General features: G+C 49.0%; 1 protein-coding gene across 3 annotated transcripts in view; it reads right to left on the bottom strand.

Annotated features, from left to right (window-relative positions):
- The window catches only part of PACS1 (phosphofurin acidic cluster sorting protein 1), a 2,791,059-nt gene that overhangs the window by 81,827 nt on the left and 2,695,829 nt on the right, over positions 1 to 13,403 (bottom strand). For all 3 annotated transcript variants that reach the window (XM_069644890.1, XM_069644889.1, XM_069644887.1), the window contains one exon: positions 5,377 to 5,496. In XM_069644890.1, the coding sequence (XP_069500991.1) occupies positions 5,377 to 5,496 (120 nt within the window). The remainder of the gene's footprint in view (positions 1 to 5,376; positions 5,497 to 13,403) is intronic.

A 13,403-nucleotide genomic window follows, 5' to 3' on the forward strand; every position in this document is an offset into this window, starting at 1 on the left:
GTTCCGGTCTGGTTGAATGGGGACTTACCGGGTCATTCCGACACTGGAGGACCCGGTAAGTCCCCATTCAACCAACCATTCCCCATTCCCATTTGAACCCCAATAGGGCTCAACGGGAATGGGGAAGGCGCCAATAACAGGCCCGCGAATAGCAGGCCCGTTATTAGCACCCTGGTCCCTTAGCGGGACCCGTAAAGTACGTGTGGTCAGACTACACGCCCTTAACGGTTCCTGCTAAGGGACCTCAGAATTGGGCGGTAAGGGATTACCGGCGCCGGTCTCCTTACCGGTGCCCGGTTTCCCTTACCGCCCAACTCGGAATGACCCCCTTTATCTCGCAGTGCCTCGGATTTGAAGCGCCAGGCGGAGTGAGTAGGTGGGCCAGGCTCCAGCTTGATCCGTAGGATCACTGGAGAGTGGTCTGAGAGTGTGCGTGCCAGTATCTGTATGTCTGTGGTCTTTCCCATTAATTCGGCCGATATGAGGAACAAGTCTATCCTAGATAGATTGTCTTGTACAGACGAGTAAAAGGTGTAATCTCTTGTGTGTGCGTAGAGTGCTCTCCAGGCATCACGTAGGCCCAGTGTGTCCATATGTGTGCGTAGGCAATTGGCAGCCCTGGACATGGCTCTGCTAGCGGTGCCCGACCTGTCTAGGTCATTATTAAGGATCAAATTTATATCACCCCCCCATATAATTGGGACCCCGATGTATTTCATGAGTAGGGTGTTTACCTCGTCAAAGAATTTGGGGGCATCAATATTCGGGGAGTATGTGTTCACCAGTAGACACTCTGTGTTGGCCAAAAGACAGTGTAGGATTACGTATCTGCCCCCTGAGTCTATGTAGCTAGTGCGCAGTGAGAATTCCACTGACTTGTGGACCAGGGTCAGTACTCCTCTGGACTGGGTGTAATACTTAGTGTAGAACCTGTTTGAGCCCCAAGTCGGTGTGAGGGATTCTGCGAGGTGCCCAAGGGCATGTGTTTCTTGAAGGAGAAGTATTTTAATTCCCTGTCTCTGGGCATATGCAGTTATCCTACGGGCTTTGGTGAAGTTGCTTAACCCCCGGACGTTCAATGTCATTAGTTTAATGGTCATGAGGAACATCCCAACAGTGAGAAGCGCCACCTTCCAGTGGTGTATTTGCTTCTACCGCACTGTCGCACCTCTTCGAGGGCTCAGCCACTGCTTTCCTGCCATTTTTAATGTAACAACCCCCAACTTAACCCCCCCATCCTCACTGCCCTCCCCCAACTAGCAGTGTAGTAAAGCCCACCCAAGTAGTAAGCGCAAGCATGCTGTCGCAACTAGGCAGCGCCTGCCCACTTGCCCAAGAGGGACACAACTGATATCAAAACGCCAAAACAGACATTGCAACTGCAACGGGGTTCGCCGCTGCCGTGTACTCTACTTAGCGAATAGTTTGGTGCGAGGACCACCGTAGTTCATTCAGCTGTGATTTATAACTAGAATGCGAGAAAGACATTGTGATGCATTGTAACAGGCAAATGGTGAAGACATGGTAATTGTGACATGAATGGTAGTGGGGGCCTGCAGGAGAGTCGGGATGCGAAGGCGGCCCATATCTGAGTGTGGTTGTGACAGTGAGGAGCGGGGTGACGTCCACCTCAGGCCAGGGAAATCCCACCCTCTAGTATATCGGGTTGAGTTGGTGAACCATGATGCCGGATTAGGAGAGAGGAGGATCCTTTGTCAGTGATCATGGTTTCACCCAATAGGCCCCACTACTGGTAGCAGGTATCAGTCGCCTTAGTCATTGTTCATTAGATCATCTGCAGGCTCCCCAAGCGGGATCTGTGATTCGATGAATTTCATTGCTTCGTCTGGAACTGTAAAAAAGTAGAGTTTGTTGCGATTGGATAAATTTCAAGCGAGTAGGGAAGAGCATTGCGTATTCGATTTTCCTTTCCTTAAGCATCTTCTTCACTCCATTAAACTGTCTACGCTCCATCTGGACCCCCACAGAGAAATCCAAGAAGATTCTGATGATTTGCGACTCCAGTCTCGCGCTAGCCGTAGTATGTGATCCCTATCTCTGTAGCTAAGGATCTTAGCAATTATTGATCTGGGAAAGTCGCCCGGTTTAGGGCGGGGGTCCAGCGCCCGGTGCACACGCTTAACTGTGAAGAACGGGGAAAGCTGAGGATTATCGAGGAGGTCCTTGAGGAGGTTTTCGACCACTAGTTCCATCCTGCCTTTGAGAGCAGACTCCGGAACACCCACGATGCGGATATTGTTCCTCCGTGATCTAGACTCTGAATCGTCACACTTGGCCTTGACTTGTTTCATATCATGCACCAGTTCTGTGACTGTGGTCTGCAGGGCGAGCACCCCGTCCTCGTTGGCCCCGATCCTTGTTTCCGCCTCGGTTAACCCAGTACCACGCTGGTCCAGCTTAGTTCTCAGAGAGGCCACATTACCGTTAATGTCGTCGAGCTTCTCATGAAATGTGGCAAAGTTCTTTGCCATAGACTCTATCATCACCGTTAGATCAGGCTGTGGGGCGTCTGACGGTGGGTCTATGTCGTCGTGGTTCCAGGAGGAGCCTCCCTGCTCTGGTCTAGGTGTCGATTTGGTATATTTATCCATAGCTCTGACCTTTTTGGCCCCATGTGACCTGTTCGACATGCTGTGGGAGGATGATGGTGTAGGGCGAAGCGGACAGATGTGGTCCGTGTAGTTGGAAGGAGCAAGCTCTCTCTTTGCGACTGTGTCACTGAACAGTCGTGGGTGCTGGCTGCGGTGTCGGAAGGTACTGGTGCTTCGAGCAATAGAATCGGGCGCAGGGGCACAGGGAGAGAGCGAAGTAGCTGGGTCGCAATGTGGGGGATTCGGGGAGCAGCCCCCAGGCTCAGTAGTCCAATGTTGTCACACTCAACTCCCAATCCTACCTGTTTATCTTTCGCTGCTCTCTTCTTTGTGGGTTTCTCTGATTTCCGAGAAGTCCTGGACTTGAACAGGTACGGCCGGTGGTCCGCTACATCCAGCGTGGAAGGTGGATTGAGACAGAGGAAGAGATCAGGTTTCCGGGAAGCAAGGGTAGACTACGTTCAGAAATAAGCACGGAACCAGGAAGGAAATTGCTGCTCGTAAGCTAAACAAGCAGCGTCTATGCACGAGCAAGGAAGGGAAGCCAGGAAGGAAGGAGCAAGCAGCCTGGAAGAGGAGGAACCGCTCCGGGGTCCGGGAATGAAGGGGAGAAGGACTGAAGTATCGGAAAAGCGATACGAGGAAGGAACGCAAGGCACACTAGCCGCTAACTAGTACAGGAGCGTTGAGATGCGGGGTCCCGCAGGGGCGTGTCCTTTTTGTAGGAGTCCATCGCACCGACGTAAACGCTGGAGTGCAGCATGATTGATTGGGCAGCCATGTTGAGAGGAACACCGCCCGGTGGTATGATGCATCATGGACCAGGAAGTCGAGAAGGGGCGCGAGTGGCGGTTCATGACAAATGTAGAGGTTGGAAGATCTGCCAGGTAGTAGGTACGAGATGAGTTGCAGGAGCGAGATGAATGAAGAGGATAGACAAGGGTGGCCGAGGTGGGGGTGTTGAGGGTCTGGTGGTGCAGACTAGTGGGGGCCTGCGCAACGCTGATCAGCCAGACAAATGTGGGGGGGGCACTCCACTACGGGGACCCTGGGTGTGCAGCAAGAAGGTGGTACAGGGCGCACCACAGGTCCCTCCAAGGATCACCTGCAATCTTCTGGGCAGCCTCCGAGTCAAGTCCACAAGCCAGTAGGTGTTGCGGGGGTCTTGGGTGGCTCTGAGGCCCAGGACACGCAAATCCTCACAGGGGGCAATGCCGCAATGCAGGCGCAGATGGGGGTACTGCAGGGGTAAGCATCAATGCCCGCCGGGCACACGGTGCAGTCTAGGCTCCAGGCGCATAGGTGGAGGAAGTGTCGGGCCAGCCTGGGAGGGGAGCGAGCGTCAGTGCGGGCCAGTGCCGGGGGTACAGAGAGCACAGTAGGTAGACCCCCAGCGCCTGCAGTGTCGATGGTTTAGGTTCCAATGCTGGATGGAGAGGAGATGTCGGGGGGGGCGTGGGGTCCCAGCAAGAGACGCAGTGACGGGAGGTTGCAGCTCGCGCCCCGGATCGCTCCGCCAGGTCACAACACTGCCGCCAGCCACACGCTGCCCCCCCCGCTCCCGGATAAAGGCATCGCGGCGCAGGAGAGGTGGTGGCCCCACGGGGCTGGGAGGGTCTCCTCCCGCAAGGCGGCGCCGGCCCCAGGCTGCAGGTATAACGTGCGCTTCAGCACGGGTGGGCTCGGCCGTAGTTCACAGCGGGCTAGGGAGGGTAGAGGTGGGTGGGCTCAGCAGGGCGGCCGGGCACAGGGCAGATAGCCGCCGCTTCAGGCAGAACATGTTCTCAGGTGGTAGGGAGCGTCTCCAGGGTGCAGCACCCCAATGAGCGCGCGGCATCCTCTCACAGCCCGCAGTGGGTCCGAACCCAGCCACACATGTAGGGGCGGAAGGCCGGCCTTAATGTGGCAGTGGGGCTCCGATTTTCTGCCAGATTGGGTGTAGATGTGGCACCGACGGTTGGGCACGGAGCTCCAGAGCTAGGCAGCCATTTTCCAGGCTGCTCAACAGCACCCCCCCCCGCCCCTCCGAGAACTGGGTTCTAACCAGTTATATGGTGTGCAAGGAACGTCTGACGAAGAGGCAGTCAAGGCCCTACTCCGTCCACAAGCTATTAGAGAGTAAATACAGGGATGAAGTGCGTCATATTGGCCCTTGTCGTTGATGAATACCCTAGCTAGAGAGGATGCACGATTGGGGAGCCATGTACTTAAATCCTTTCTGGTGTAGACTGTGTTGCTCACACTCTTTCCTCCATTCTCGAATTATGGCTTAGGCAGGGTTTCAATGATGGGGAATCTTTGGGAGGGATGTATCCTTTAGTAGAAAAGTTACTTGCCTTCAGTAACTTTCTTTCTGATTGACAGGAACCGCTCCCACAGATCTCACATCGACACTGTTTTTAAATTACTTTTCATCATTTTAATGTGAGCAGTCTACTATTGCTCAGTGTTTGTGAATGAGAAAAACGTGGAGACAATGAGGATAGAGACCGTACACAGTTCCTTATATGTAGAGAAAGAGTTAATACTGGTGCCATGACAGTCATCCTGGAGCTGCACAAGGCCACCCAATGCCATTGGGAAGATGTTCCGGAACAGTCTGTCCTGGCATGATATTTCAAAGATGATGAAGTCACCTTGAAGGTGCCTGTAGGAGACGGCGTCTATTAGATCTGGACTTTATTTGCACACACTACTCACCAAATCCTTCCAGATTCATAAAATCCCCAATCATATGCTTATGTTTCCCTTTTCTACATCTCACCTTTAAGCATAGTTTGTTGTTGCTTGGCTGAGCAGATGAGGCGACTGATTCCTTCGATCACCTGACTCCTTGAATCCACATCTTTCTCTTTGGGTTTCTTGCTCAGGAAAATGGTGGGCACTGAAATCGCAAGCAAATGAATTAGAAAGCTTTCTGTGCGGGCACTTTTTCATTTTAAAGATTAGATAAAATATTTGGTAAAATATTTTTTGAAATGCTGATTGGAGAGATAAGCACACTGTAAGACTGCAGAGACAGCTTTCATTCACAAAGAGACTAAAGTTAAATTTCTCAGGCACCACATTTCTGGCAGAATGATGGGGCCATGCCCTCTTACAGGTTGCACAAGTGACAGACATCATTTTCTGTCCCGATTAAGTCACATTAGGTATGTGGACTCAAGCACTAAAGTTGCAATGCATTAAAGGTGTGTGCAGGGGTCTTAATGCAGGGATATGGGTGCTGCACGTCCAGATGGCTGAGCTCTGTAAGTCACAGTGCTAGAAACACAGAGCAGCAACGTGATTGCAGTGGACGGCAAAACTGTGTGTGGGCATCAGTACTGGTACACTGGATGAGAGCAAGGACAGAAGATAAAAGTCAGAATAAGGTGCACTGGTAGAGCTATTGTGTGTTCTAGTAAAAGTAAGGGAATGTTATTGTAGTGACTGCTGTATCCCTAGTCCAATGTCCCCTTTAATCCATACTTATGGATAAGTCATCCCACAATGACGTGACTGGAGCATGTCCTTTTCGCATGTATGTCCTACATACAGGGGGACCGTAGGTGGGCCGTATTAAGGTCTATTGATTAGCAGTACATAAGTCATTAGGGTGACTAACATTCCTTTATGAGCGATTACAAAGCACTAACAACTTTGTGATAACGGCATGGAACATTTGCTTGATATAGCCAGAAAATATACCTGCAGTGCAACTCCTTCGATCAATGTTGTTGTGTTGGACCGCTGCCTGAAGAAGACATACTCTCGAGCTGGCATCCAAATAGAAATCCCTGTATAAGGTGTTGGGGGTAGGCATTGATCACCACTTAGCAGCCTTTTCTATGTATTCCAACAGGACATGTTTTGGTAAGGTGACAAGACTGCCTTCGCTCTCACAAATTGTGCATATTGAGCCTTTGGTGGCTGCAGTCTACTTCATTGGGAGCACATTAGAATACAGTCGACCAACCCATCTTGCAATAGTGGCCTTGACTGCTATAGATCGAGGTGAATGGCCACTTTCAGTGACAAACAGGTGTCCTGAGCTCGTTACATTTCTTCTTTCCAGAAAAAACATGAGAGCTCTAGCAACATCAAGGAAGGATTTGAAAAGAAAACTTATCATGAAAGTCTGAAACAAGCTTAGGCATGAGGTCAAGGCTAGTGTACAGAACCTCCTGGTATTTATGAAAAATACTGATCCCTTGGGCTGAGGTGACTTAACAGGAAGACCGACTTTTAAGAAACAAGTCTTAAAGTCTGCCCAGGCCATGGGTTTAAAGGACTTGTTTAAACTGACAAACCAAATTGAGAACCCAAAGAGGATTTGGAGGTCTGACATGTGGCAAGTGCTTTAGCAGTTTTGCAAAATGTCTCCATGACTGGACTGGCGAGAGAAAAGTTAAGGACTCTGGAAAGGTAGGCACTCATTTCGATTGGTAGGTCCTATACGAATCAACCTAGATTTAACCAGAGTAATAAAGGTTAGGACATCATCCAGTTTTGCTAGCAGATGGCTCATGTCCCTCTTCACACACCAGTAACAGAATCTGGTCCACTTACTTGTGTACTGCAACTTAGTGGAAAATGTTGTGGTGGTTTCAAGGTCATGCAAGTTCTCCTGGGAAAATCTCAGGTCTCCATAAATTAATTCCTCTGGAACCAGGCTGCCAAGGACAGAGACTAGGGGGATAGATGCACTCTCCCTTCCTGTTGAGTGAAGGGGTCCATTCTAAGAGGAAGAAACTGGTGACACCACTCCAACATCTTGAGGAGGTACGAGAACCAAAACCTCTGTGACCAAAAAGGAGCAGTTCCAATCATCTTGAATCCCCTGCTGTGGCACAGTTTATGAATCAACTTCAGAATAAAAGGCAGGGTGGATGTATCCTCTAGACAGTGTCCTTATCCGTACCCAGATGCATACAGGGAGCATTTCCTGTTGCAATTGTTGGCAAAGTTGTCTATGAAAGGGAACGCATCCTTTTCTGGTAAACTGGGTCCGTCAGATCCTGTTGCAGTTCCCATTTGGGTGCGTGAGCCAGTCTGCTGAAAGTGCTAGCAGTCACATTCATCTTCCCTGCAAGATGATCGGGTGTAAGATAAACATCTTGCTGCATTGCCCAGTGGCGCAAGGCCCAGCTCATTATGCAAAGAGAAGGAGGATCTTGTTCGTGCCTGCTTATTGATATAAAACATTGCCATATAATTGTTAGTTAATATCAAAACTCTTCCCACAAAGTGAAGGAAGAAAAGCCTTGAAGCCTTAGAAGATTTCCTTCAACTCCAGAAAATGTCTATTTATTTATTTTTTATAACGTGCCACTCACCCATAGGTCTCAGGACACACATAGAAGTACAGACAAACAACTGGAGTCAGAAGCACAGACAAAAAACTGGAGTCAGAAGAAGAACAAAGTAGAGGGATTCAGTTATGTAAGATTAAAGAGATGGGCCTCAATTTTTTTCTTGAAATCCGCCAGAGATGTTATTTTTGTCAGATCGGGAAGGAGAGCATCCCAAGCCAGTGGTGCCTGGACATTGAAGGAGGTACCACAAACCCTTTCAGTTTGAATTTAAATTGCTGGAGACTAGTCTGATCTGCTGATCGTAGCAAGCGGCAGGGTTGATAGACCTTGGTGCGTTACAGAGATAGGAAGGGTCATGCATTTGTGGCTCAATGTCAGGACCTTGTGAGTGACACAATGTTTCACGGGGAGCTAATCAAGCTCCTTCCTAACATGAGTGATGTGAACATGTCTACCTCGAGACTTAACAGCCCGGGCGGCTCCGTTTTGGATCACCTGTAGTGCTGTAATGTTTGTCCTGGTACCCAGGAACAGACTATTACAGTAATCCAGGCGAGAGTTAACTAATGCTGATGCCAAAGGGACATGTTCCTAGCAGTCAGAAATGGATGGATTTGGCTGAGGGTTCATGGTAAGCTCGACATCGAGCATAACCCAGAGGGTCTTAACACTTTTCCCAACAGGGATGATGGAACCAGCTATGTTAAAGCTTTGAAAATGCTGGTAACTTTTTCAACGAGGTTCCGAGGCCACAATCAGCTCAGTTTTGTTCTCAAGCCCAACGCGTTGGTTGCCATCCAAGCCTGGATAGCATCAGACAAGATTGATGGTTGCCGTATCCTGCGTATATATACCCGAGAGCTTCAGGACAACCTGGGTGTCGTTGGCATAGTTGGCATACTGCACACCCAGGTCCTCGAGAAGAGTCACAAAAGGCAAGATATAAATGTTAGAGAGTCGGCGAGATGCAAGACACCTGTGGCACCCCACAGGAGATTGCCTAAGGGGAAGATACAGCAACACCTACCGCAACTCTGGCATTGTGGGGTCACACGAAAGATGCCACCCACCGAACAGCGGCTCTCAGAGCATCATGCCACCTCTCACAGCCTTGTGACCAGGAGGGGATGATCCACTAGGTCAAAGGCCGCAGAGAGGTCCAGCAGCATGAGCAGGGCGACCATCATCTACGATAAGTGTGAGGTTGGAGTTCAAATTAAGGAGGGCAGTTTCTGTCCCGTGTCTGGCTCTGAAGCCGGACTGGTGAGGACCAAGAATATTTTCCTAAATATGTCTCTGAAGTTGTAAAGAGTCTGCTCGGTCCAGCATTTTGAGTAAGAAGGTGACGTTTGTGATGGGACAATAATTCCACACTTTGAAAGGGTCGAGACTGCTTTTTTTTTTTTTTTTAGAAGTGGCATGATCCAGGCTTCCTTCAGAAACTGAGGTGCTAGGCCTTCGGAAAAACATACATTCACCAGTTTGGTGACTCATAGGACTAACGAGTCCAAGCAGTCTGAGAACACCCTTGAGGGGCAGATGTCTCCCAGACAGATGGTAGGTTTCAGGGAGCTGATAATATGGGAGACGTCCCTCTCAGAAAATTGAGAAAAGGTGAATTCATTGGTTTTAAGTGCTGGGGTGGATTTAGGGGTGGAAATGTCCATCCCAGTAGATGAGATGACTTTCCTACTAGCACAGACGGCTTCCTGGCATTTGAGGATTTTTTGTTTAAATTTATTGTGGATAGCTTGGCACCACTTTGAATCCTTAGTAGGAGTTAATCCCTCAACTGTCTTGCCTTCAAATTCTTTCAGGATTGTGAAAAGCCCTTTAAGAGCTAGACCTGAGAAATCCTGTTATTGAAGGTGGTAGTTTTAGTAGCAATAATGCCTGCCTTAAGATGTTGTGCAGCTTGTTGTACAAGGCCAGCTTAAGTGGAGACGGAGATTTGCACCGATTCCTTTCCACTAACCTTTTGGAGTGTTTCCAATCCAGAATATCTTGGTTAAACCAGGAATTCTTAATGGAGGCTGGTTGAATTATTCTGGCTTGAAGTGGGGCAAGAGAATTGTCTGCTTCGTTCAGGGTACCCACAAGAAAGGGAGCCAGATCAGAGTCTTTGTCGAATTTTTCAAGCCTGATAAGCTTGATGTCAAGGATGGGCAGTAGATTGTCAGCACTAACTTTTTTTTAGGTTTCCTGAGGTCGTAGTTGAGTTAGAAATAGTATTAGTCCTCATGGGAGGGGCAGGAGGGTGAGCAGAGGAGGACAAGGAAATGATCGGACCAGGGGCACGCTCAGAATGTGATGTCAGACACTGTCAAACCATGTGAGAAGATCCAGTCAATGGTGTGTCCAGCAATATGAGTTGGTTTACTCACTGCCTGCGAGTACCCTGTAATACTAATTGCTGCAAGTAGAGAGGAGGCCGATTTTGTCAGAGTCGTCCTCGGCCCATAGGTTGAAGTCGCCAAGGACGATGACGGGGGTGCTGGCTTTAGTAAGTTTATTTAAGATTAATTGTTCCTCAAACGAGGGCCTGGCCCTAGGTGGACGATACGGCGCACGAATGGTCAGGGATACCTTATCATTTATTTGAACTATTATGATCAAACATTCACAGTCATCAGGAGCCTCATAGGATAGTCAAATAGTTGATTGCAAAAGATCACAACCCCCCACAATTTTTGCCCTGCTGGGTCACCCCCAAAATAGGTTGTACTGTGATGAGGATGTCGAAGTGGATTCCGATGGGATGGAATCATTGAGCCAAGATTCGGTGATCACCAAGAAATCAGGTGCCTCATGGGACAGTAGGTCCTCAATTTCGGTTCTGCGAAGCAAAAGGGATTTCGTGTTAAGAAGAAGAAAGCGGAGAGGGCCATGCTGAAGAGGCTGAACTGATTTGTCAGCTGCAGAAAGAGATTGAAGAGTGGCATGTGGCTTAAGGGGCTACCCCGTCAGGTTACAGGTCATGTTAAAATTGCGGGAAGCAGGGGAGGGCACTTAACTATGTGAGCCGTGTCCAAGCGTGTAATCCTAGGTACAGGTCCTCATGTAGTCGTAGTAGTGAGGAGGTGGTAACAAGATGGAAAGTAAAAGTACCTGGGAATAAGGCCCGTTAGCTCCTGGAGCTTCCCCGGACGCTAAGCAGTGCCAATCGGCCTCTTCAAAATGCGTCGGCGCTAACGCGCCACTGATGTGTTGAAGTAGGCTGGGGAAGCCAGGAATTGTAGTCTTCCTGGAACTACAAAAATGTGTGCAGTTTCTCTCTGAAAGTAAATACAGCAAAGCTGTTTGAAGCAATGGGGCGGGTGTCCAAGGGTATGGAATAGTCCCAACTGGTGGGAAGTCAAATCTATGTGATCCTCAGGGGCTCCAGAGGTCGTGCATCTGTTTTCAACCCATAGCGCCTCCCCATCCCAGAATAGACACACCCACAGATATTGGGATTATTTGATCCTCCTGTGCAAACAAAATCACCTGTGAAAGGTTGGGTGCATAGGCCAAACACGATAGGTCATGCTTAAAGTGAGAGGGGAGAAAAATAAGCATGAATTAAGGATACATGCTAGGTTTCCAGTTGTCTGCGGAGTGCAACTGTGTGCTTCTCATGAACAACCTCACACACAAGGCTACCAAGCCCAGCAACCTCAGAAAAAAAATGGAGGTGGAAGCATTGCCAAATCTAAGAATATTGTCACCAATTCATCAATGGCTTGAATCATCTCTGGAGTGAGAAAATGATAAGTCATTTATAAGTGTTTCTAGGCGCGACAAGGAAGGGACGACAGGAAAGGAGGACAAAACAACAATCTTACTAGGCCTTGTGTCATTCAGATCACTCAAGTGCGAGGGCGTCCGGCGGGGGAGAAGTGCCAGAGAGGGGGGGAGTGCAAGTAACACAAGTGCTGCTCGGAGGTGGCTCATAAGTGCAGAGAGTCAGGGGACTGAAGGGTTGCAGATACAGTCCCTTAAGTGTTTGGGAGGCCCAGAAGCAGTGGAAGGGTAACTGGTCGTGCAGGAGCCTGGTCTCGTAAATTCAGTGGGTGGCCAGGTAACCTGTTTGCGCAGCAGACAGGGACATCTGGCTGGCTGGCTTCCCCTGCACCTAAAAGAAACTGGTTGACCTTGTCTTCTGGAAAAGATTAAGAGAAATCTGCTATTTGCACAGATGCAAACTACAGGCTGCTAAAATGCCACTGGGAAAGGCCTGCAGAGGTCAAGGGAACAGTTTGATATGACCTGCCTACCCAAATCATCTGGAGCTTTTTGCTTCTTTACCACCAGAACTTGTAGAGGAAGAGGTTGAGGTTCTTCAAGGTTCTATGTCATTCCGTTGGCAGGTTTTTATTCATGGAGTTTTTTGCTGCTGATTTTTGGCCAACAAAACGCATACATTTTTCTTTTCTTTTACATGGGGGGGGGCACAACCTCACTTCCCAGTAATTCTTTTTACCCATTCCCCGCACCCTCTACCTCTTATAACTTTACCCACCCCTCCCATATTTTACTCTGGGTTTTTTCAGCCGAAAATCAGCAGCAAAAATCATGGCAAAAAAAGCCTGCCAGTGGATGAACATAGTACCGCTCCCCAACGCTGCTGCAAGGCCACTGAGATTACCGTAGATTAAGCCGGTGAGTGAGATGACAAGCACAGCTTTGCTTAAGGAAGGAGGAAGAACTTTGCATCTAATCTCCTGTTAGTGGGCGGAACAGGGAGGAGCGCTGCCCACAATCTGCATCTCCATGTATTCCATAATCCCTAGAAACCCTTTAATGGGATGCTTTGGCTGAGGAGGCCACATCCTAGTCTTTTTCCATAGGCTCGCTGTTGTCATGGCAATGTCTCGGAGGACTGGATCGATATTAGAATCTGTCCGAGTCTCTTGAGGTCGAACTGGGACCAGAGGCAGGGACCGGGCCAATGGAGGAAGAGATTACAGCTGTAGCAGCTACTGAGGTGATAATGGGCCCGACTGAGGTGGTGAGAGACTAGTTAAATATGGTGGAGAGGAAGACTTGATTGCAGCATAACCTTGTTCGATATATAAATAAAAAAGGACCTCATGACAAGGATCATTAACCCATATCTGAGTTTATGGAGGAGGTTCTCTTCATTTCACACACTGGACAGATTGGATATGGAGACAAGCACTCAGTGTTCCTGCTTGCAGAATGTGTCTGAGAAAACATGGGAGGGGTAAACTTGTATCACCATACACCAAGGGAAGACCCCAAAGCCAAGCACTTGAGGCACAGAAAATCAGATGAATGAAAAATCCAATGATGTAGCCAGCCCAGAGGTGCAAGTTGCGATTTAGCTGCCCCTGTCCATGACCCCACATAGACAAAATACTAGCGCCTTTAACCTGCAAGTAAGTTTGACGTTTCTTTCCCTTTTCTGAGGTCTGTGATGAATCCGAAGAATTCTTTCCTTCTCCCCCAGGGCTGAACCACACCATTTGGGACTAGGGTGATGAGCCCGCTC

Source organism: Ambystoma mexicanum, chromosome 2p (assembly GCF_040938575.1).
Source record: "Ambystoma mexicanum isolate Mex_15411 chromosome 2p, UKY_AmexF1_1, whole genome shotgun sequence".
Lineage (NCBI taxonomy): Eukaryota > Metazoa > Chordata > Amphibia > Caudata > Ambystomatidae > Ambystoma > Ambystoma mexicanum.